Source organism: Suncus etruscus, chromosome 17 (assembly GCF_024139225.1).
Source record: "Suncus etruscus isolate mSunEtr1 chromosome 17, mSunEtr1.pri.cur, whole genome shotgun sequence".
Taxonomy (NCBI): Eukaryota; Metazoa; Chordata; class Mammalia; order Eulipotyphla; family Soricidae; genus Suncus; species Suncus etruscus.
Genome location: NC_064864.1, coordinates 61,200,082 through 61,221,772, shown reverse-complemented (window position 1 = coordinate 61,221,772; position 21,691 = coordinate 61,200,082). Strand labels below are relative to the sequence as shown.

General features: G+C 43.7%; 1 protein-coding gene across 1 annotated transcript in view; it reads right to left on the bottom strand.

Annotated features, from left to right (window-relative positions):
• The window catches only part of FHIP2A (FHF complex subunit HOOK interacting protein 2A), a 52,372-nt gene that overhangs the window by 14,857 nt on the left and 15,824 nt on the right, over positions 1-21,691 (bottom strand). Inside the window, exons 3-13 of the mRNA XM_049764440.1 lie at positions 19,939-20,108; positions 17,988-18,092; positions 16,930-17,052; positions 6,391-6,660; positions 6,090-6,286; positions 4,524-4,638; positions 3,650-3,726; positions 3,376-3,568; positions 3,008-3,177; positions 2,201-2,344; positions 198-288 (exon numbers count right to left, since the gene is read on the bottom strand). Coding sequence (XP_049620397.1) covers positions 198-288; positions 2,201-2,344; positions 3,008-3,177; positions 3,376-3,568; positions 3,650-3,726; positions 4,524-4,638; positions 6,090-6,286; positions 6,391-6,660; positions 16,930-17,052; positions 17,988-18,092; positions 19,939-20,108 — 1,655 coding nt within the window. The remainder of the gene's footprint in view (positions 1-197; positions 289-2,200; positions 2,345-3,007; positions 3,178-3,375; positions 3,569-3,649; positions 3,727-4,523; positions 4,639-6,089; positions 6,287-6,390; positions 6,661-16,929; positions 17,053-17,987; positions 18,093-19,938; positions 20,109-21,691) is intronic.

Sequence of the window (21,691 nt, the reverse complement as noted above, 5' to 3'; positions counted from 1 at the left end):
TATCTCCAGCATCCCAATGGTCCCCCAAGCCTGCCAGAAGCAATTTCTGAGCACAGAGCCAGGTGTGACCTCTGAGTGCAGCCAGGTGTGCCCAAAAACAACAACAAAAGAATATGTACACTGGAGACAGCACTGCCAGGTATGTCCCAAAAACCTAATAATAATTTTAAAAAAGAGGTCACAAGGACTTTTCTTACCTGCCTATGAGCATCTCGGAGGTAGGTATCATAACCAGTGCCCTCAACGTGGTAGGATGACTTGGCTTCATCAGGTACCAGACACAGGAAACTTGAACAAAAAAATAAAGTTCAAAGCAGTTATTTAAATAGTTTTAACAATTCTTATCCTCTTGAAAACTTAAACTACCTAGTGATAGCTTTGATTTAGTCAAGTGAAAACTTAATAAAACGAGGATTGGAGTTATCTGTCAACAGGTAGGACACTTACCTTGCACATAGCTGGCCTAGGTTCCATCTTTGCCCCCAGAGCTCATCATCAGAGCTCATCATGCCCCCTGAGCATGGAGCCAGGAGTAAGCACTGAACACCTCCAGGTGTGGCCTCAAAATCCAAAAAATCAACTAAAATGGCTTTTAAGTACTTATCTTTAACTATTTTAACAATTCAAACTTTCAGTTAAGGCTCTATTTAAAAAGAATCACTCAGGGCTGGAGAAATAGCATGGAGGTAGAATGTTTGCCTTGCAAGCCGAAGGACAGCGGTGACATCAGTTCAAATCCCAGCATCCCATATGGTCCCCTGAGCCTGCCAGGAGCGATTTCTGAGCATAGAGCCAGGAGTAACCCATGAGTGCTGCCGGGTGTGACCCCAAAAAACAAAACAAAACAAAAAAATAAATAAATAAATAAAAAGAATCACTCATTTTTGGAGCTGGAGAGATAGTACAGTGGGTAGGGCTCTTGCCTTGACATGGCTGACTTGGATTCCATACTTGGCATCCCATAAGGTCCCCAGAGCACTGCCAGAAGTGAACCATCAGCAACCCCTGAATATCACTGGATGTGGCCCCAAATCCAAAATAAGATAATAAAAAGCATTCAATTTCAAAGCAGATGGAAACCTAAGGCCACCTTTCCTTCCTATGCCAGAGCAACAAGAGATGACCACCTGTGTTTAGTCAGAAAACTGGGCTTCATACTGAACTTAAGCCTTTGCTGTCCAAGATTCTACATCTTGAGTCACAGACGACTGACTTCCTCTAAAGCTCTTTCACAGTACTAGGCCTGATCACAGTAATGGAAGGAAAGGGTTGCAGCGGCACAGTCATAAAATGTTTTTACACAAATACTAAAGGATAGGGGCCAGGGGCCAAGGGGTCTAAGTTCACTGGTGGTGTTCAAAAAGGACAGAACTAAATATCCAAGCCAAAGGCAACAACAATGGTATCAAGAGATCTAAACTTTAACAAATGGGGCTGTTATGCTGGCCAGACTTGGGGGTAGGAGAGGTGGTATGGGATGCATTTGGGGAACACTGGTAGGGGGAGGTAGACACTGGTGGCAGGATTGGCCCTGATTCACTGTATGTCTGAAACATAACTATGAAGGACTTTGTAAATCACAATGATTTCAATTAAATTTTTAAAAAGATTCTACAAACTTTAAAATGCTACACTTCATGGGCAATGTGTGCGTGCGTGTGTGTGTGCGTGCATGCGTGTGTGTGCGCGTGCGTGCGTGCGTGCGTGTGTGTGTGTGTGTGTGTGTGTGTGTGTGTGTGTGTGTGTGGTCAGCCAAAGCTGTCAATTGGGAATCATTTAAAAATCACACAAGAAAAATCATGTACCTGATGGCTTACCCCACTACTAAAGGCATTTTAACTTCTACACTCAGAGAGCTTTGCCCTTTTGGTACTGACTGCTGCTCCTACGTACCATGACAAAAAGCATTCAATAATCTTTAAAGAAAAATTGGGGGCCAAAGCCATAGCACAGCAAGTAGGGTGCCTGCCTTGCATGAAGCCATGACAAGTTCAATCCCTGGCATCCCACATGGTACCTCCCACTTGGTCAGGTGTGATTCTTGAGTGCGTCAGGAGTAACCCCTGAGAGACCATCAAAAACCAGAATTATAAGAGGAGATACAGAGTTCATATATTTTGTAGTAGCAATCTGAAAATAGAGCTATTATGTTATAAAAAAAAATAAAGGAAAAGACAGTCAAATTAGCACAGCAACTCACCTATTTACAATTTTGTGGACTTCCGTTTTCCCGTCATTTTTGGGATGGTCTGGCGTAGCAGGGGGTGAAGAACTAAGCCATTCTTGGTTTGACAAAGTGTTATCTGGTGAAATGTCAGTAAATAATGGGTCTTCTTCCAGATCTCTAAGTTTAATTTAATGATGTATAAAAAAACCATTTTATTATGTTTTCTAAACCGAAATTTTCTCTGCTATGTTCTTAGAAAACATTAGCCTCATTTTTTCTAATAAGAGAACTAAAGAATAGTGTATTGTTTTATAAAGAAAATTAAAGAAAGGGGCACTTTAGACTAATCCCAAACTTAAAACCACAGTGATCTTGCTAAGCTTAATTAAGAGACAATACTACTTGTAATTTAAATAGATAGTTTAAATGGATGGTAATATCAGAGCATCTAAAACTTACTTTTTAAATGCTACAAACTGGGAGGCCAGAAAGATAGCATAGCAGGTTAGTCATTCGCCTTGCATGCAGCTGATCTGGGTTCGATCCCTGGCACCCCATTTAGTTCCCCTGAGTCCCACCAGGAATCATCACCAGACACAGAGCCAGAAGTAAGCCCTGACTAAAGTCAAGTGTGTCCTCCCATCCCATTAAAAAATAAAGGAAATCAATAAAAACTTAAACTGTTTAAGAGGGCTTTTTTTTTTGATATTTCTTTTCTTTTTTTAAATGAGAGAGAGAGAGAGAGAGAGAGAGAGAGAAAGAGAGAGAGAGAAATATAACAGAAGAGAAAATGTGATTCTTCATAAAACACCAAGCGAAGGGAACTCTATGAGAACTTACACTGCTCCAGCGATCAAGCCATTCTCTACCACATCTTTATCTTCAGGGCACAGGGGTTTATTTTCTGTATAATTTCTTTCTTCAAGATTTCTTAGGACCAAGTTGTAAAGAATGTGCTCATTGGGCTTTTGTAAAAGATGTTCAAACATCCTTAATGTCATGATGCTTATCTGAAACCGAAAAGGATAAAAGCTAGGATCTAAAACAAAAAGCTGAAATCAAGTAATTCTTGCCACCCTGTATATCATGTTTTTTCATTTTTAAAACTATATATTTAAAAAAAAAAGAAGTTGTATTCAAAACATTCCAAGCAGGTTAAAATCCGTATTCCACAGACTCTAAGTTGAAACCATTTTTACAGAACATACCTCATCTGATATGTGATCACAGTGTTCAATTAGCCTATGTCTTAACGGGTGTCTGCCAATTTCTGCCAGAGTTTCTGGTTCCCTCTGCTCTCCAAGGATAAAAAATACCATTTCTTGAAGCAGAACATCAGAGGTCACTTGTCGAATGATGCGATGGAGCAGAGCAGTTGAGGTCAGAATTCCCATCTCTGAACTAGGTACAGAAAAATAGGGATCAGAGGGCAAAACTCATGCCACCACAGGGCTCATCTCATCAAGTCAAGAGGCCACTCACGTTTGCATTAATTGAGGCTCCATAACACCAATAAAAAATCTCTCATGGACGGCTTTGGCAAGGGCGAGAGCAGTGGGCTGGAATATAAAACAAGCATTATTATTTTGTTTTGATTTTGTTTTATGGGGAAAAGATAATTAGCAACATCAGTAAATCAAAATGCACTCCTCCTGATTCTAGCACAGAAAAACAGCTCATTTAGTGCCCATCTTGTTGATGGCAAACAAATAGAAATGATCAATTAGGCCCTTTATATAAAGGGTTCTCAATTTCCAAGAGAAGAGCAGCTAAGTGTTAGCCAACTCCCAAAGAGGAGAAATAAGGAAGGTCAATGGTACCATGTCAAGGGTTGTGCTAAAGTATTTACAGGGGCTTTATACTCTAAAAACACATGTGCTGTGTTTTTAAAGATAGTTTTATTTCATGAATTTAGAAATATTAAACCCAAGACCCTGATTTTCTTGAGGAGACATTTCTAATTTTAAGTAGTGTTTGCAGGTGCTGGGTATAGCACCCTACCGAACAGGGATATGTGTAAGACTGTGGTGGAGGGCACTTTGGGAAATCCCAGGGCAAGGTAGCCAGGGTCCACACTAGCCAATTCATCATAACCATCTGCACCAGCTGCAGAACAAGGAACACGTGGCCAAGGATTCATATGGGACCAACTATCACTTCCCCGTGACCCACAATCTCCAAGAAGCAGGGCTTTGCCAAACATAAAGATGATGAGTTTCAACACATTGTGTCTGGAATACAGCTCACCCCTGGTGTCAGAGCTATTCCATCCCACGCCATGCCCCCATAAGTCCCACTTCCATATGTGCATTTATCAATAAGCCCCCTCCAAGTATATATAAAAAGGGAGTCCAACCTTTTGTGCTTCCTTTATGAGTTGATCACAATAATCAAACCAGGAAAGGAATGAAATTAAGGCTCGCTTCCCTGGAAATGCTGATGCATCTTCTTTATGACTGTATGAGTCCAAGCTGCAGGTCACAGAAGCCTCAAGTCAGACAAAAGCATTTGAGGGACTCAGCACCTAGGAAAACTGTGGGCACCTGAGAGTGGCCATACCATGACAGACATGTCTTCACGGGCAGTGTCGAAAACTGTTGAGCGAGGGTTGTATAAATGTAAAAAACCAAAGGTAAGTGAAAACCTTTTCAATGAAAGGTAAGGGTTTTTCACTCCCTAACGGAAAAGAGAGGATGCACAGCAGACAGAGGGTGCAGGAAGAAAACCTCGGAGCCAGCATCTCTTTTCCTGCTGTGAACTGAGCTGGAAGGAAAAAGAGCAGAGCAGAGCTGGCTTTTCTTCCTGCCATAGATGTGCCACAGTAGAAATCCGACACTGTGGGTCAGCCACGAAAGGCAACTGGGTTTCAGGGTGGAAAAATAAGTCAAAAAGCACAGCATCAAGGGTGCTTGCCTTGCATGCGGCTGACTCAGGTTCAATCTCCAGCATCTCATATGATCCCCCAAGCCTGCTGGGAGTGATTCCTGAGTGCAAAGCCAGGAGTAAACTCTGAGCACAGCCAGGTATGTCCCCCACCCCCAAAAATGGACACAGATAAAAGATGCCAGGCAGAGAGCTCAGGCATGTCTTACATACAGGAGATCCCTTGTTCAATCTCCTGCCCCCTCTGCCTTCTCATCATCACCAGAGCTGTTCCTGGTAACCCACAGCACAGTAAGGTGGCCCCGGGTTACAAGTACCAAGCCCAGCACTGTGAAAAAGGATCAGCAGAGGTGGCCCTACAGCTCCTTAGCCCAGCTAGGAAAACTTCCACCCAAAGAGAAGAAAAAAATTCAACCTCAGAAAAACACAATGGCAGGTCACTGCATAGAAATAGTGGACTGCTTTATCGGTGACAGGATTATGGGTTACTTTACTTATGCTATTTATATTTCTGTAATTCCATAAATGCTCTGCACCCTCAAAAAAAAATCAAACAAACAAAAAAACAAAAAACCCAGTAGATTCCCACCCTTTTCATGTCCTTTGTTTTGAAGTAATCATATAAAGTCATTAGCCTTGGGGCTAGAGTGATCGATACAGCAGGGAGGTTGCTTTTCTTGCACCCGACTAACCCAGGTTTGATCCCCAGCATCCCACATGGTCCCTGGAAGCCCATCAGGAGGGATCCCAGAACGCAGAGCCAGGAGTTAAGCCTGAGCATTTCTGGTGTGGCTCCCAAACCAAAGTTCATTATTAAATTAATTAATTAAAGTCACTGGCCTTACTGTTCCCTTACAAATGAATCTCTCTAGCGCACAAGGGGAAAGACACAGCTTCAGCTGGACAATGGCCTGGTCTTCACCTGCTGGGTTAGGGCTAAAACAAGGCTCGAAGAACCCCATTCTGTGCTTGCTACTGATGCAAGGGCTCTGTGTCTGCTGTCACCTCAGCTCCTCCTCACACCCCCGCCATCGCTCACCCCCAGTTGATGGCTTCCACCGTCTCGATGTCCAGGGGGTCCACAGAAGGCGGTAGAGCCTGGTAGAGGGCGGCCAGGCGGTCGGTGAGCAGCTCGCACAGGCTGGTGCTCTGCGTCAGGCACTTGGCGGCCGCGGGCTCGGGCAGACTCACCAGCAGCATCAGCCCCTCGCAGGCCTTGACAGCAATGCGGCCATCCTATGCGGAACGAGCACGGCCCTTAGCTCGAGCCGGTGCCCAGGGCACAAGGCTGGGGCCCAGCTGTCGGGGACAGGGGTGGGGAAGGGCGAGCAAGGACTCACAGGGCTGCGGGACAGGTTCAGCAGAGAGTTCACCAGGTTGTAGTCCTGCGGGGGCCGTACCCCAGAGGCCTCCGGTGAGGTGACCTGCAGCTGGTCCAGGCTGGCCTCCAGCTCCTGCAGTGGCTGTGGCTCTTCCTCGGCCTCTGGCTGCTCAGCACCTGCCAGCCCCTCAGGAGCGCAGCCCTGGCCACTGTCAGAGTTGGGGCTCTTCTCTGCGGTATCGAGGATGGTGCCCGGCCCCCCTTTGGATGCCAATGACCTCAATTTATTCTGAAAAGGAATTGGTGTTCCTGATAGCATCTCTTCAGGAGAAGTATCAAGCATGATTTGGGGTTGCAGGGTGTGGTCTAGTGGTGCTCAGGGGTTACTCCTGGCTCTGTGCTCAGAAATCGCTCTTGGCAGGCTTGGGGGACCATGTGGGGTGCTGGGAATCGAACCACCATTCGTCCTAGATTGGCCGCATGCAAGGCAAACGCCCTACAGCTGCTGTGTTATCTCTTTGGTCCCAAGCATGATTTTTCCGGTTTCCCTAGAATTAACACTCTAATGCAGCAACAGATTCAAAAAACTATCTATTAGGGGTTGGAGCGATAGCACAGTGGGTAGGGTGTTTGCCTTGCATGCTGCTGTCCTGGGTTTAATCTCCAGCATTCCATATAACCCCCTGAGCACTTTCAGCAGTGATTTCTGAGTGCAGAGATGGAAGTAACTCCTGAACACTGTCAGGTGTGGCCCTAAAACAAACAAACAAAAACAATCTATAGAGGGGCTGCTGAGATAGTACAGCAGGTAGCACTCTTGCTTTGTAAAAGGTCAATCTAGGTTTGATGCCCAGTACCCCATCTGGTCCCCTGAACACCCCAGGAATGATCCCTGAGAGCAGAACCAGGACTAAGCCCTGATCATCACTGGGTGTGGCCCCAAACCAAACAAAAACAATCTATCATTTCTATGGATTCTTTTATTTGGAGGGGCCACACCTGTTTGATGCTCAGGGGTTACTCCTGGCTATGCGCTCAGAAATCGCTCCTGCTTGGGGAGGACCATATGGGACGCTGGGGAAATCAAACCGGGATCCGCCCTAGGCTAGAGCTTGCAAGGCAGATGCCTTACCTCTAGCACCACAGCTCCGACCCACAGATTCTTTTTTTTTTCTAAGAGAATCTTTTTTATGTTTTTTTTTCCTCATATCTCTGAAACAAAAACTCACTACTCAGATCATTTTTAAAATCCCAAGTGTTTCTGAGGATAAATATTAAGTTGTTTGAAATATCATCTCCCTCTAGAATACATACCCAATCAGAAGAGATTCTAACAGAACCAAGTTCTTAAGTTTCATGAGGAAAATGTCTTCTTTTCTATTTGTGTAAGTAAGAAAAAAATCAACTGTCAGGGGCCAAAGAAAGAGTGCGAAAGGTAAGGAGATTGCTTTGCACATGGTCAACCTGGGTTCAATCCCAGCACCACCAGGAGAAAGTCCTGATCACAGCCAGGTGAGGCCCAGAAACAAAGAATAATCAAATCACAACACAGGTTAGAACTTACCACAGCCCAGTTCCTCCCCATGTATACTTTGTCCCTCGCAAAAATGCAGTAAATGCTCAAAGAATCTAACTTGGCCTCCTGCGTGCAAAGCATGCACACCCGCTGCGGAGCTATCTCTCTGGCCCTATAAATCATTTATTATAGTTATAGGGAGAATTTAGACCAGCATTTCTCAACTCTAAAACATATGGTTCCCTGTGGACCCAAGATATTCCACAGGGGCCATGGGTAAAAGTCATTAGTGGGGGGAGAGGAAGGATATGGCAAAAGAACTAGGGGGTCATTGAGAAGAACAGAGACAAGATTAGAAAAGTGAAGAAACACCAAGATTAGAAAAGTAAAGAAACACCGGTGTACACCAATCATTCACAGGTATGTAGGGGACTGATAAAAATGCAAATTTTGTGCTAGGTAGCTAGCTTAAAGAGCTGGGGTACATGTTCTGCATGTAAAAGGCCCAAGTTTCACCCCTGACATCCAGGTGAATACCCTCAGGACTTAGCAAAAATAGCATGTGTACCTCTGAATGTAACCCCTAAAAAATTCAGATTCCTGCCCCCACTCCCTAACCTACTAAATAAGAATATCTGGAAGAAGACTGAAAATATTTTTTGTTTGTTTTGAGGGGGGGGAACCACACCCAGTGGCATTCAGGGGTTACTCCTGGCTCTGTGCTCAGAAATTGCTCCTGGCAGGCTCAGGGGACTATATGGGATGCTGTGGATCAAACCTGGGTCTGTCCCAGGTAGTCCAAATGCAAAGCATCTGCCCTATCACTGAGCTATCATTCTGGCCCCCTGATTTTCTTTCCCTTTTTTTGGTATTTGGGCCACACCTGGAGGTACTCCAGTTATTCATGGCTCTGTGCTCAGAAATCACTCCTGGCAGACTAGGTGGACTATATGGGATACTGGGGATTGAACCCAGGTCTATCCAGGGTCGTCCGAGTGCAAGGCACGCCACCTACTGCTGTGCTATCACTCCAGCTTCCTGAATTTCATGTTTAAACACTCCCTTAGCAATCAATATAATAGTGTACACTTTGGTTCTGTTAAAACAGGGCTGGGTTCCAGACATACCCACAGCACAGTGAAACATAGCACCCTGAAATCTCTTCAATAAACACCACCTTTCCAAATCACAGACCTATAATTCCAAACAGCCATCAATTATTCCCATGAAGGCATTCAGAACTGAAAGTATCATCTTTTCAAAATAGACTTCTGGGGGGACTCCCTTGGAGCCATCAGCAGCAACCCTTATAGCCGTGGGGTTTGAGGCAGAATCATTCTCAATCTTGCTTCCTGCTCGAGGCAGGAGGCCACAGGGCTTTATAGTCCATCCCAAGCCCTGATTCCACAGAGGCGCTGAGCTATAGGTCTGATTCCCTCCTGCTTGGGCTACTCCAGCAGCTTCTAGAGTAGGTCCCGGCATGTCTTTCTCCTCTCTAAGGAATCCACCAAACAAGATGCTGCCACCCATTTAATTCCAGACTATCACGCACTAACTTCTTAGCTCAAAAATCCACAAAAGCTCTCCGGGGGTGGGAAGGGAAGCACTGACTCGGTGTTCTTTCAAAAACTTGGCCCATTCCTGCACTGACCTGACCAGCCCCTCTTCTGACCAGGCTCCCCAACAACACTTGTCTGACTGCAACCACCACTTCTATTTTTTTCTTGTGTTCAACCATTCTTTTATCTAAACTTGTGTAAAGAAAGCCTCTTCCAGGAAGGCTTCCCCAATGACCTATAAGGCAAAGACAGTCTCCTCAACCTCTGCACATTTAAGGGGCATGTCCTTTGCATTTTTCTCCTGCTACTCATTTTGCATTGTCTTCCAAGACTGCATACCTCTTACCCTCACTATCAGACTATAAACTCCTGCAGGCACAGACGGATGCAAACTCAGTTGCCTTGGGCACTTAGCTCACACAGATATTAATGGATTTGAAAGATTTCAGGGGTGACATGTTTGCAAACTGCCAAGGCACTGTGCTATACCTGGACTTACAAGGAACAGAGCAAGGTCTTTACCAAAGGTTCATTCATAAGCTCATTACATGTTAGTTAAGTAGTTATTACATACTGTGCCAGCTACTACAGAAGCTGTGGGGGATCCAAAGATTAATGAGTTATAATCCTTGTCCTTGAGAAGTTTTTGACAAGCAGGAGAAAAATAAAATGTGTAGAAATATGGGGCCAACAGAGAATGACTCAGGGGTTGGACAACCTAGTATGCCTGAAACTCAGTCAGTCTTCTTTTTAGGTTTTTGGGTCACACCATGTGGTGCTCAGGGGTTACTTCTGGCTCTACACTCAGATATCGCTCCTGGCAGGTTCAGGGGACCATATGGGATGCTGGGATTTGAACCACCATCCTTCTGCATACAAGGCAAACATCTTACCTCCATGCTATCTCTCTGGGCCCCAGTCAGTCTTTTAATTTTTTTTCTTAATTGTTTTTTTTAATATAATTTTTATTTTGATCATAGTGTCTTACATATTGTTGACAATAACATTTTAGGTACATATTTACATAAAATCAGGGGGGATTCCCATCACCAAATTGTCCTCCCTACACCTCCGTTTTTGTCCTACCTCCCATTTCCTCTTCCCTCACCCCCAGGGCGGCTAGAATATGTGGTCCCCTCTGTATCCAACCCACTACTTAGTAGTCTTGCACCTGTTTGGTCTTGATGCCTCCCTTATCTCCCCCTCTAACTGTAGGCAGGACTAGCTAGCTAGTTCAAGTTGCGTGGTGTTGCCTGAAAAAGAGAAGATAAATAAACTGGGGTAAGAGTCTAATACTCCAAAAATGGGTGGAATCCTTCTAGAGGCTCTCATCATCAATTTGGGAGATGAAGGAGAAAAAGAAGGTGAAACACTCCACCAGTACCAAAAAAAGTGTCAATTATCCAGTGAGGACTCCAACTATATTGATAAGCACCACAAAAAAACAGACGAAAAACAAAACAAAACAAAAAAAACAAACAAAAACAAACAAACAAACCAAAAACACGCCATGGTCTTGAAATAAGAAACATGGCATAGCACATAACGAAAGAAAAGAAGAGAAAAAAATAAGTATAATTGGGGACAACGATTTCAATAATCACACCCAAACAGAGAAATCGACCAAAATAGATAGGTAAATAAAAATAATAATAACAATAATAAATGAGGGAAAAAATATATAAAATAACCAAGGTTTTGTGCTTTTTGTATTTTTGTTTTTTCCCCTCCTGCCCTGGCACAGTAAATGTTGGGGTCATTCGAAAAGGAATTTACTTGGCCTAGGAAATATGGGTTTTCTCCGTCCTTGGAGTATACTGTCATGGGATCAGCTCTAGACTTTGCTCAGGATCATTTATTCTCCCGGTGGTGTTAATTGAGTTTTTTAAATATATTTTTTTATTTAAGTAACATGATTATAGTTGGGTTACAGTCACAAACAGAGTCAGTCTTTTTTTTTTTTTTTTTGGTGTTTGGGCCACACCCGGCGGTGCTCAGGGGTTACTCCTGGCTGTCTGCTCAGAAATTGCTCCTGGCAGGCACGGGGAACCATATGGGACACCGGGATTCGAACCAACCACCTTTGGTCCTGGATCGGCTGCTTGCAAGGCAAACACCGCTGTGCTATCTCTCCGGGCCCCAGAGTCAGTCTTAAGCCAGAAAACTTCAGGGATAAGGTCACCTTGCATTTAGGCCAAGGCTTTTCCCCCCATTTTCCCCATATTTTGCTGGGCCTATTGCAAACAACAATTGCCACTCTCACACCGTTATTACTGTATTTTTTTTTTTAACTCTTATCCTTTAAAAATAAAAAAAAAAAGAAGAGCTTACTAAACTTTCTGCTGGTGCTTTAATAAGTTCATTGGTGACTAAATAATTTTCAAATATATACTTGCTATTGAACTTTTTCTTCTTTCCTTTTTCTTCCATCTCTTTAGTTTTTCTTTCAATTTTCTATTTTTTTAAATCATGTTGCTTTTGGTCTTCTTAAATCAAATGTATTGTGATCAGCTATGCCAACTATGTGATGCATTTTCTTTAAATAAAAATAAAGAAATATGGGATCGGAGAGACAGTATAGCAAATGGGGCACTTGCCTTGCATGAAGCAGGGCTAGGACCGATCCCCAGCACCCCATTGTTCTCCTGATCCCACAAAGAGTGATTCCTGAGCATTGAGCCATAAGTAATATCTGAGCACCGGTGCTGGAGAGATAGCATGAGGGTAAGGCATTTGCCTTTCATGCAGGTCACTGGTTCGAATCTCGGCATCCCATATGGTCTCCCAAGCCTGCCAAGAGTGATTTCTGAGCATGGAGCCAGGAGTAACCCCTGAGCGCTGCCGGGTGTAACCCAAAAACCAAAAAAAAAAAAAAGATCTGAGCACTGCCAGGGGTGACTCCAACTCCTGTCACCACCAAAAAGTAAAAAGAAAAGAAATAACCCAAATGCCAGGGAAACTGATATGGACACTGAAAACTGATGAAAAGTCCTGATAGTTCAAAACCTGGAGGTGCCACCAAGGTTTTGGAGAAACGTGGGCTATAAACATGCTAACTTGAAGCCCACATGGTAGTAATTCTAAGGGTGTTCTTGTTGCTGAGACCGAAATGTGAATTCTTCTTGAAGATGGGCAAAGAAGTGTCTCACCATCAACTTGCACAGGCTGCCGAGTTCCCCTACCGCTGACCTAAGTTGAGGCACTTTGCAAACAAGCTTCAAAGATGCAGAGAAAAAGTCCTTAAGCTTAAGGTTTTTGGGGGCAGGGGGGGGGAATTCCATGCATCAATAACTCAAGAAAGTTATAGTAGGGGCTGGAGAGATGGCACAGCAGTAGGGTATTTGCCTTGCATGTGGCCGACCCAGGAAGGACCCGGCTTGATTCCCGGCATCCTATATGGTCCCTCAGCCTGCCAGAGGTGATTTCTGAGTGCAGAGATAGGAGTGACCCCTGAGCATCTCTGGGTATGGCCCAAAAACCACTCAATCAATCAATAAATAAATAAAGTTTAAAAAGGGGGAGGGCGGAGCCATAGCACAGCAGTAGGGTGTTTGCCTTGAATGCGGCTGACTCAGAATGGACCGAGGTTCGATCCTCCTGCGTCCCATATGGTCCCCTAAGCAAGGAGTGATTTCTGAGCGCATAGCCAGGAGTAACCCCTGAGTGTCATTGGGTGTGGCCCAAATTCCAAAAAAAAAAAGTTATAGTAAACATGGATTTGACAACCAAAGGATCACTCTTACCTAAATTTAATGTATTCAAAACTAAAAACTGCTATCCTTATTAATAAATCTTTATAAAATAGAGGGCTGAAGACATCATAAAAGTAGTAAGACAAGACTCTTGCTTGGCGCACAGCAGGCCCAAGTTCAAATCCCCAGCACCAGACAGGGCTCTCCAAGCACCACCAGAAGTCAGAGGTCCCTCTTTTTTTTTTTTTTTGGTTTTTGGGCCACACCCGGTGACTCTCAGGGGTTACTCCTGGCTATGCGCTCAGAAGTTGCTCCTAGCTTGGGGGACCATATGGGACGCCGGGGGATCGAACCTCGGTCCGTCTAAGGCTAGCGCAGGCAAGGCAGGCACCTTACCTCTAGTGCCACCGCCCGGCCCCCAGAGGTCACTCTTGAATACCACCAGGGGTAACCGCCAAAACACCCCCAAATAAAAATAATTTAAAAAAAAAAATCTGGGCCGGAGAGATAGTATGGAGGCAAGACGTTTGCCTTGCATGGAGAAGGACAGTGATTTGAATCCCGGCATCCCATATGGTCCCCCGAGCCTTCCAGGGGTGATTTCTGAGCGTAGAGCCAGGAGTAACCCTTGAGCGCTGCCAGTGTGACCCAAAAAACAAAACAAAACAAAAAATATGAGGAGGCCGGACCAATAGCATAGTGGGTAGGGCATTTACCTTGCATGTAGCCAACATGGGACCAACCTGGGTTTGGGTTCGATTCTTGCCATCCCATATGGTCCCCCAGCCTGCCAGGAGCATTTTCTGAGTGCAGAACCAGGAGTAACCCCTGAGTGCCACTTAGTGTGAACCCACCCCAAAAACAAAATATAGGGACTGGAGAGATAGCACAGTGGTAGGGCATTTGCCTTGCATGTGGCCAGCCCAAGAGGGACCCAGTTCGATTCGAGGCATTTTATAAGGTTTCCCCAGCCTGCCAGGGGCGATTTCTGAGTGCAGAGCCAGGAGTAACCCCTGATTACCACTGGGCGTGGTAATCAATCAATTAAAATAAAACACAAAAATAAATAATGAATAAATCATCTGAAATCAGGCATTTCAGTCACAGTATAGCAGGCAGGGTGCTTGCCTTACATGAAAATCATCCAGGTTCAATCCCGGATATTCCATGTGTTTTCTCAAACATTGTCAAGAGTGATTGCTGAGCAATGCCAGGTATGACCCCCCCCCCAAACAAACAAAAACAAAAATCCTAAAATTGAAAGGCTATTCTAGCCATTTTGAAGGATTTTCAAATACTTTCAAATTTCAAAATACATATTTTCAGAATATGTTGAGCATTCAGTCTTGGCCTGGACATTCTAACACAACCGTGAAGCTGGATAAAAGAGAAGAATGAATTATTTATTCAGAAAGTGACACAAGGTTTGAAGTTGGGTGAAGAGTTATCACAGCAGGCAAAATCCTTGTTTTTTGCCTTGCACATGGTCAAGCAGAATTCACTCTCCAGTCCCCATATGGTTCCCTGAGCTTACCCTGAACACAGAGCCAGGAGTAAACCATCACCCACCCCAGCAAGCTGGGTGTGGCCCAAAAACAAATAAGCAAAACATAGAAAACCAATCGCACCTATAAATAAAACAAAGAAAAAAATTGAAATGAAACACAATAGAATCCTGTCAACAGCACACAGGATGACAAGGATACGGAACAACAGGCACTCTGTCCCTTATAATGAAGGAGGAGAATGGAATTGCCACTGGGAGGCAAATGGATAAACTCACATTGCAAAAAACGAGGCTGCTCCCAAGGAAACTAAATATACACTTACCCCATGATTCAGCAATCACACAGCTGGTTATTTACCCAAGTGAACTAAAACCCTGAATCTACACAAATGGATAGTCACAGTGTCTCTACATATCACTTAGGGCAGCCAGACACTGCACCAGCAAACAGGTAAACAAGGCATGACACACAGACAAGCCAAGGACTGACTCAAAAGCAAGGGACACAGTACATGGGAAATCTGGAATGCAGGTGGTGGAACACTATAGCACCTGCCAAACTCAGAACAGAGAGAGGAGAGAAGGAAAGAGAGAGAGAGAGAGAGAGAGAGAGAGAGAGAGAGAGAGAGAGAGAAGGGAGGGAGAGAGAGACAGAGTGTTTGTGTGTAAGCGAGAGAGAGTCAGAGGAATGGACGGAGAGAGGGGGAGAGAGGGGGGAGAGAGAGAGAGAGAGAGAGAGAGAGAGAGAGAGAGAGAGAACAAGAGACAGAGAGATATATCCAGCACATCCAGTGGTACTCAGGGACTATTTCTGACTTGTGCTAAGAGGTGACTCCTGACAGTGCTCAGTGAATCACAACACTATCAGAGATCAAACTACAAGCAGCTCATTCCCAGTACCATCTCTCTGGCCCCCAGAGGAGGAAGAAGAGGTAATGTGGGGAGAAGACCATGAAGTAACTGCACAGCAAGTTGGGTGTTTTTATGTGAGAGAAAGAAGGCCCACACCCAATGGTGCTCAGGGATCACTCATGGTGGTGTTTGGGAGATCATATACCCATAGATGGTGCCAGGGATCGAACCCAAGTGTGCCCTGTGTCTGGTGAGGATTTCACATACTAAACCATCCCCCAATTGTTTTTTTTTGGGGGGGAGCCACACCCAGCACCACTCAGGGATTACTCTTGGCCCTGCACTCAGAAATTGTTCCCGGCAGGCTTGGGGGACCATAAAGGAAGCTGGGAATCAAACCCGGGTCCTTCCCAGGTCAGCTGCATGCAAAGCTACCGCTTTGCTGTTGCTCAGGCTCCCATCCCCAAATAATTTTTAATTTAAAATAAAAGTAAAATCTAGGGCCGGAGAGATAGCATGGAGGTAGGGCATTTGCCTTGCATGTAAAAGGACGATGGTTCGAATCCTGGTATCCCATATGGTCCCCAGAGCCTGCCAGGAGCAATTTCAGAGTGTAGAGTCAGGAGTAATCCCTGAGCGCTGCCGGTGTGACCCAAAAGAAACAAAAAACAAACAAACAAAACAAGTAAAATCTAAACTTATCAACTGATTCAGGAAACTCATGACCGGTGATGCTAAGATAAGACTATGAACCAAGTGAGCAACTTCATCGACCCTGGAGGGTGGAGGGGTGGGTAGCTGGCTCACATCTTTACCCACTTGCCTTACTCTCCGCTCACCCCCCCCCCACGGAACCCCCTCAAGCAAACGTGCCTTGGTTTACTCACTTCCAACCCCCACTTTCTGCCTCCTCTGCTCCACACTGCACTTGCTAAGGCTCAGCTCAACTCTGGTCCTCAGTGTATCCCGCTCTCCTGCATGGATGCCTCAATCCCATTCTCTGGATATCATTTCTCTTGGGACGTTTCATGTTAAAACACAACAGGGATCTTTAAAAATAATAACTCTGGGGGCCAGAGAGATAGCATGGAGGTAAGGCGTTTGCCTTTCATTCAGAAGGACAGCGGTTCAAATCCTGGTATCCCATATGGTCCCCTGTGCCTGCCAGGGGCGATTTCTGAGCATGGAGTCAGGAGTAACCCCTGAGCGCTGCCGGGTGTGACCCAAAAACAAAAACAAAAACAAAAAAACCAAAACTCTGGCATGGGTGTGCCTGAAACGTTGGCATCTACAACTATGCACATCATTAGTGTCTAAAATATTCTGGATGGAAAATAAGCTCTCAGAAATACCATACCCAGAGCTATAATTCCTCTGTCATGATAATATTTTTGATACCAGTGTACTTGGGAAGTGATGGGTCTGTACTTACCTCCAGGAAAAAATTAACCAGGTAGGGGTCTTGCTTCAGCTTCGCACACACGATACACAGAAACTGGATTTCTTCATTTTCCGTTGGTGTTGCAAGGACTTCGCCACAGAGCCGAATTAGTTTCTGAAAGTGTTTTAATTATAAACTTAAGTAACTTTGTATATGCGTATAATAGCCAATCATCTACCTGGAAGATATTGAAGCTTTCAAATAAAGCAAATACTTTTTATTCTAACAGAACCTATTTGGAACCATCTATATCAAAATTAATGTACTAGAAACACATTCTTCAGATTTCTTAGCCTAAAATGTTCATGAGTGGCAAGAGAAACCCTCTTTCCAAATGTCACAAAGGTGAAGAAAAAACTCACATCCTCACATTTTAAGAGAGAAGTATAAAGACATCAAGTGCAAATAATACAGCACTTAATGCCTAAAAAAGTCCACCTGTGTACACATGTGTATGTTAACTTTAGAACAATTTCCCTGACTGTTTTTAACTCTTGGGCAAGCATGTAAGATTCTTTTATTAAAATTGTTTCTTTATTTGAGCACTATGATTACAAACTGTTCATAGTTGGGTTTCAGTCATTGAATGTACATAGCCCTTCAATTTTCCCACCAACAATGTCCCCTATTTCCTTCCTTCTCCACCCTCAGCCTGTCTTCGAGGCAGGCATTCTACTTCTCTATCACTATCATTGTCATGGTAGCTGTCAATGCAATTATTTCTCTAACTGCGCTCACCATTCCTTGTGGTAAGCTTCATATCATGGGCTGGTCCTTCTGGCCCTCATTTCTATTGACTCTGGGTATTGTTACCATATTGTCTTTTATTCTTTTTATTATCCCACAGATGAGTGAGACTATTCTGTGTGTGTCTCTTTCCCTCTGACTCATTTCACTCAGCATAATAGTCTCCATATTCATCTATGTATAGGCAAATTTCATGGTTTCATTTTTCCTAACAGCTGCGTAGTATTCCACTGTGTAGATGTACTAGTTTCTTCCATACCCCAAGAAACAAGACAGGTTCACAGGAGGTGGGGGACACGCACCTGCACTGGTCTGTGTACATTGATATGTGGAAGCAAGGGCTGCCGGATCCGTCCCAGGAGCTTCGTGTAGAAGATCAGCACCTGCTGCTTCATCCCAGGGGGGCACTGGAGACAAGACAAGGAGAGGACAAACATGAATAGGACAAGACACAGACCACACTAAGAGGTTCACTTGGGAGTGTGAGAAAGAGGCACTGCACAAGGGCATGTAGCTCCACAGATCTCAACCAGCAAACAGCCTAATCAGAAGGAAATTCTGATTTGCTCTGGTCATACTCCCTCCCTGGGAGCTCTTTATCCGAGGTTCACTGCCTGGGAGTTGAACCTAGACCTCCCACTTGGAAAATGTGTGTTCAGCCTAGACAAAAGTCTGGGGCCCATAGTGCAATTTGTAATCAAGTACTGATGGGCATTCCAGAAATCAGGTTACATCTGAACTTGAAGGTGGTGTGAGGGACTCAGGCACCATCCAGCTATTTCTATTCTAAATGCCAGGATTGGGGTAAATGATTACAGTGAACAGTGTTAACTCCAATCAAAGGAAAAGCAAAGGCAGAATCTGCCTTCTCACACTAACGCCATGTTATCAATAACATGCCATCCCCTGTAAGGCTTCTAATATAGATGCTAATCTAAAAATAGAATTTCATGCTATATAATCTGATGTCACTGATTTCAACAATGCCATTTTTAATCAGTTGCAAAATGATTTACATCATATTGTACAATGGGTATGTTTCCATAGCATGCTCACTGTTTGCAGCATTGTCTGAAAAGTCATGCTCACATGAGTAACATAAGAGAACAAGAATAAACCAGGTTGGGCCCGGAGAGATAGCACAGCGGCATTTGCCTTGCAAGCAGCCGATCCAGGACCAAAGATGGTTGGTTCAAATCCTGGCGTCCCATATGGTCCCCTGTGCCTGCCAGGAGCTATTTCTGAGCAGACAGCCAGGAGTAACCCCTGAGCACTGCCAGGTATGGCCCAAAAACCAAAAAAAAAATAATAATAATAATAATAATAATAATGAACAAGGTTAAAGGTCCACAATTAACCTTTTTATACTGCCTCACATTTAAAATAGCCACAAAATGAGGATTCCAAGCATCAACAGAGACATGCTTTCTGGCAATGCTGTAGCCATATAATTTAAAGCACAATTATTACTTTGTTTATTGCTTTTTGGGGGTCACACCTGGCATTGTTCCAGCACTTACTCCTGACTCTATGTTCAAGGATTACTCCTAGTGCCGCTGCCAGGTGTTGCCCCAAAACAAAACAAACAAATAAACATATAAATCAAAATATTGTAGGTCTAATTAGAAAAAAAGTATCTTAAGATTATGATCCAGGGGTCAGGGGTGTAGCCCAGTGGCTGGATATGCAGACTTGGTATAGCCTTCCCTTTGCTCACACCAATGAGGGCTGGTAGCTGAAACTTATCTTCAGAAGGGATTTGCAAGTTTTGAAGTATAAGTGATGATATAATGTGTGCACATATAAATTAAATAGGAATTTATCAATCAAATCATATAATTTATATTATTTTATTTTTGTTTTATTCTAGAGTCTACCCTGGTGGCACTCAATGTACTTCTGGTTTTGTACTCAGCAATTATTCCTGGCAGTGTTCAGGGGACCATATGGGATGCTGGGCATCAAACCAGGATCATCAAACCAGGATCGGTTGTGGACAAGCGCCTTCCCTGCTGTGCTATTGCTTACACAGTACTTTTAAGCAGCTGTTTAGCACCCCAGGGTATTTTCCTGTCTCTGGAGAGGCTGACTTGAATAGGCTGTTCCCTCGATTTACCATCCCAGTACTGGCTCAAATTCTGCCATACTCACAACTCACCTCCATAACTAAACTTAGCACCTGGAAACCATCTATCTCTAGGACATGAATGCAAATGTTACAGGCCTGGGAACCGGTGAGGGTGGGGAACTTACATCGGCCTTGCCCAGGGTATACAACGTTTCCAAGGTTTTGTGATGAAGCAGGTACTCCATGCATGGCCCCGTCTCTCCAGACTCCCGTTCGTTTTCTTCTTGGACCAATATATCTAACATCTGTTCCAGATGAGATGGAATATTTGTGTCTGTCACTGGGGCTTTATCATCTAAACAATAAAAAAACAGCAATCAACATCCAGACATTTTTAAACTGCATCTTTTTATTTAATATTTTTATTTAGATACCATGATTACAGACATGATTGTAGTTGGATTTCAGTCATAAAAAGAACACCCCTTCACCAGTGTAACATTACCACTACCAATGCCCCCCATCTCTCTCCTTCCCCATCCCCAGCCTGTATTCGTGACAGGTATTTTACTTCTCTCACTCATTAACATTGTTATGGCAGTTGTTAGTAAAATTATTTCTCTAACTGCACTCACCACTCTTTGTGGTGAGCTTCATATCAAGAGCCAGTCCTTCCAGCCCTCATCTCTGGGCATTATTACAATAATGTCTTTTATTTTTCTTAGAACCCATCGATAAGTGAGATTATTCTGTCTCTGTCTCTGTCTCTCTCTGTCTCTGTCTGTCTCTCTCTGTCTCTCTCTGTCTCTCTCTCTCTCTCTCTCTCTCTCTCCCTCTGACTTATTTCATTCAGCATAATAGTTTCCATGTCCATCCATGTATAGGAAAATTTCATGACTTCATCTCTCCTGATGGTTGCATAATATTCCATTGTGTATATGTACCACAGTTTCTTTAGCCTTTCATCTATTGAAGGGCATGTTGGTTGTTTCTAGAGTCTGGCTATTATAAATAGTGCTGCAATGAATATAGGTGTGAGGAAGGCATTTTTGTATTGCATTTTTATGTTCCTAGGGTATATCCCTACCTGTGGTATAGTTGGATCATGTAAGAGCTCAATTTCCAGTTTTTTAAGGAATCTCCATATTGCTTTACATAAAGGCTGGATGAGATGGCATTCCCATCAGCAATGAATAAGAGTTCCTTTTTCTCCACATCCTGACAGTATTTAGTATTCTTGTTCTTTGTGATGTGTGCTAGTTTCTGTGGTATGAGATGATATCTCATTGTTGTTTTGATTTGCATCTCCCTAATGAGTAGTAATGTGGGACATTTTTTCATGTGCCTTTTGGTCATTTGCATTTCTTCTTTGAGAAATTGACCATTTCTTCTTTCCAATTTTTGATGGAATTAGATGTTTTCTTTTATTACGTTCTGTCAGTACCTTGTATATCTAGATATTAGCCCCTTGTCTGATGGGTATTGGGTAAATATAAACTGCATCTTTCTACTTTCCGGTACCTACTCAAAGTGCAACAAGCTTAACCCTTCATGACCTGATTACAATTGCTAGAATTTAGATGATACTTTTATTGCTGTACTCTTATTAAAAAAATCCAGTGATATCCTGAAATAAATTCTACACATGAATATCCATGTATAACAATTTAGAAATAATTCACTTAAATGGGGAATGAAAACATTATCAGGAACAATACATTAAACACATCAGAATGTTGCACAAAATTCTTTAGTTGGTGCAGGAGCTGTAACAGTGGTAGGGTGCATGCCTTGCACACAGCTGACCCAGGATGAACCTGGGTTTGATCCCTGGCGTCCCATACAGTCCCCCAAGCAAGGAGCAATTTCCGAGCACATAACCAGGAGTAACCCCTGAGTGTCATCAGGTATGGGCCCAAAACAAAATTTTTTAGAGTT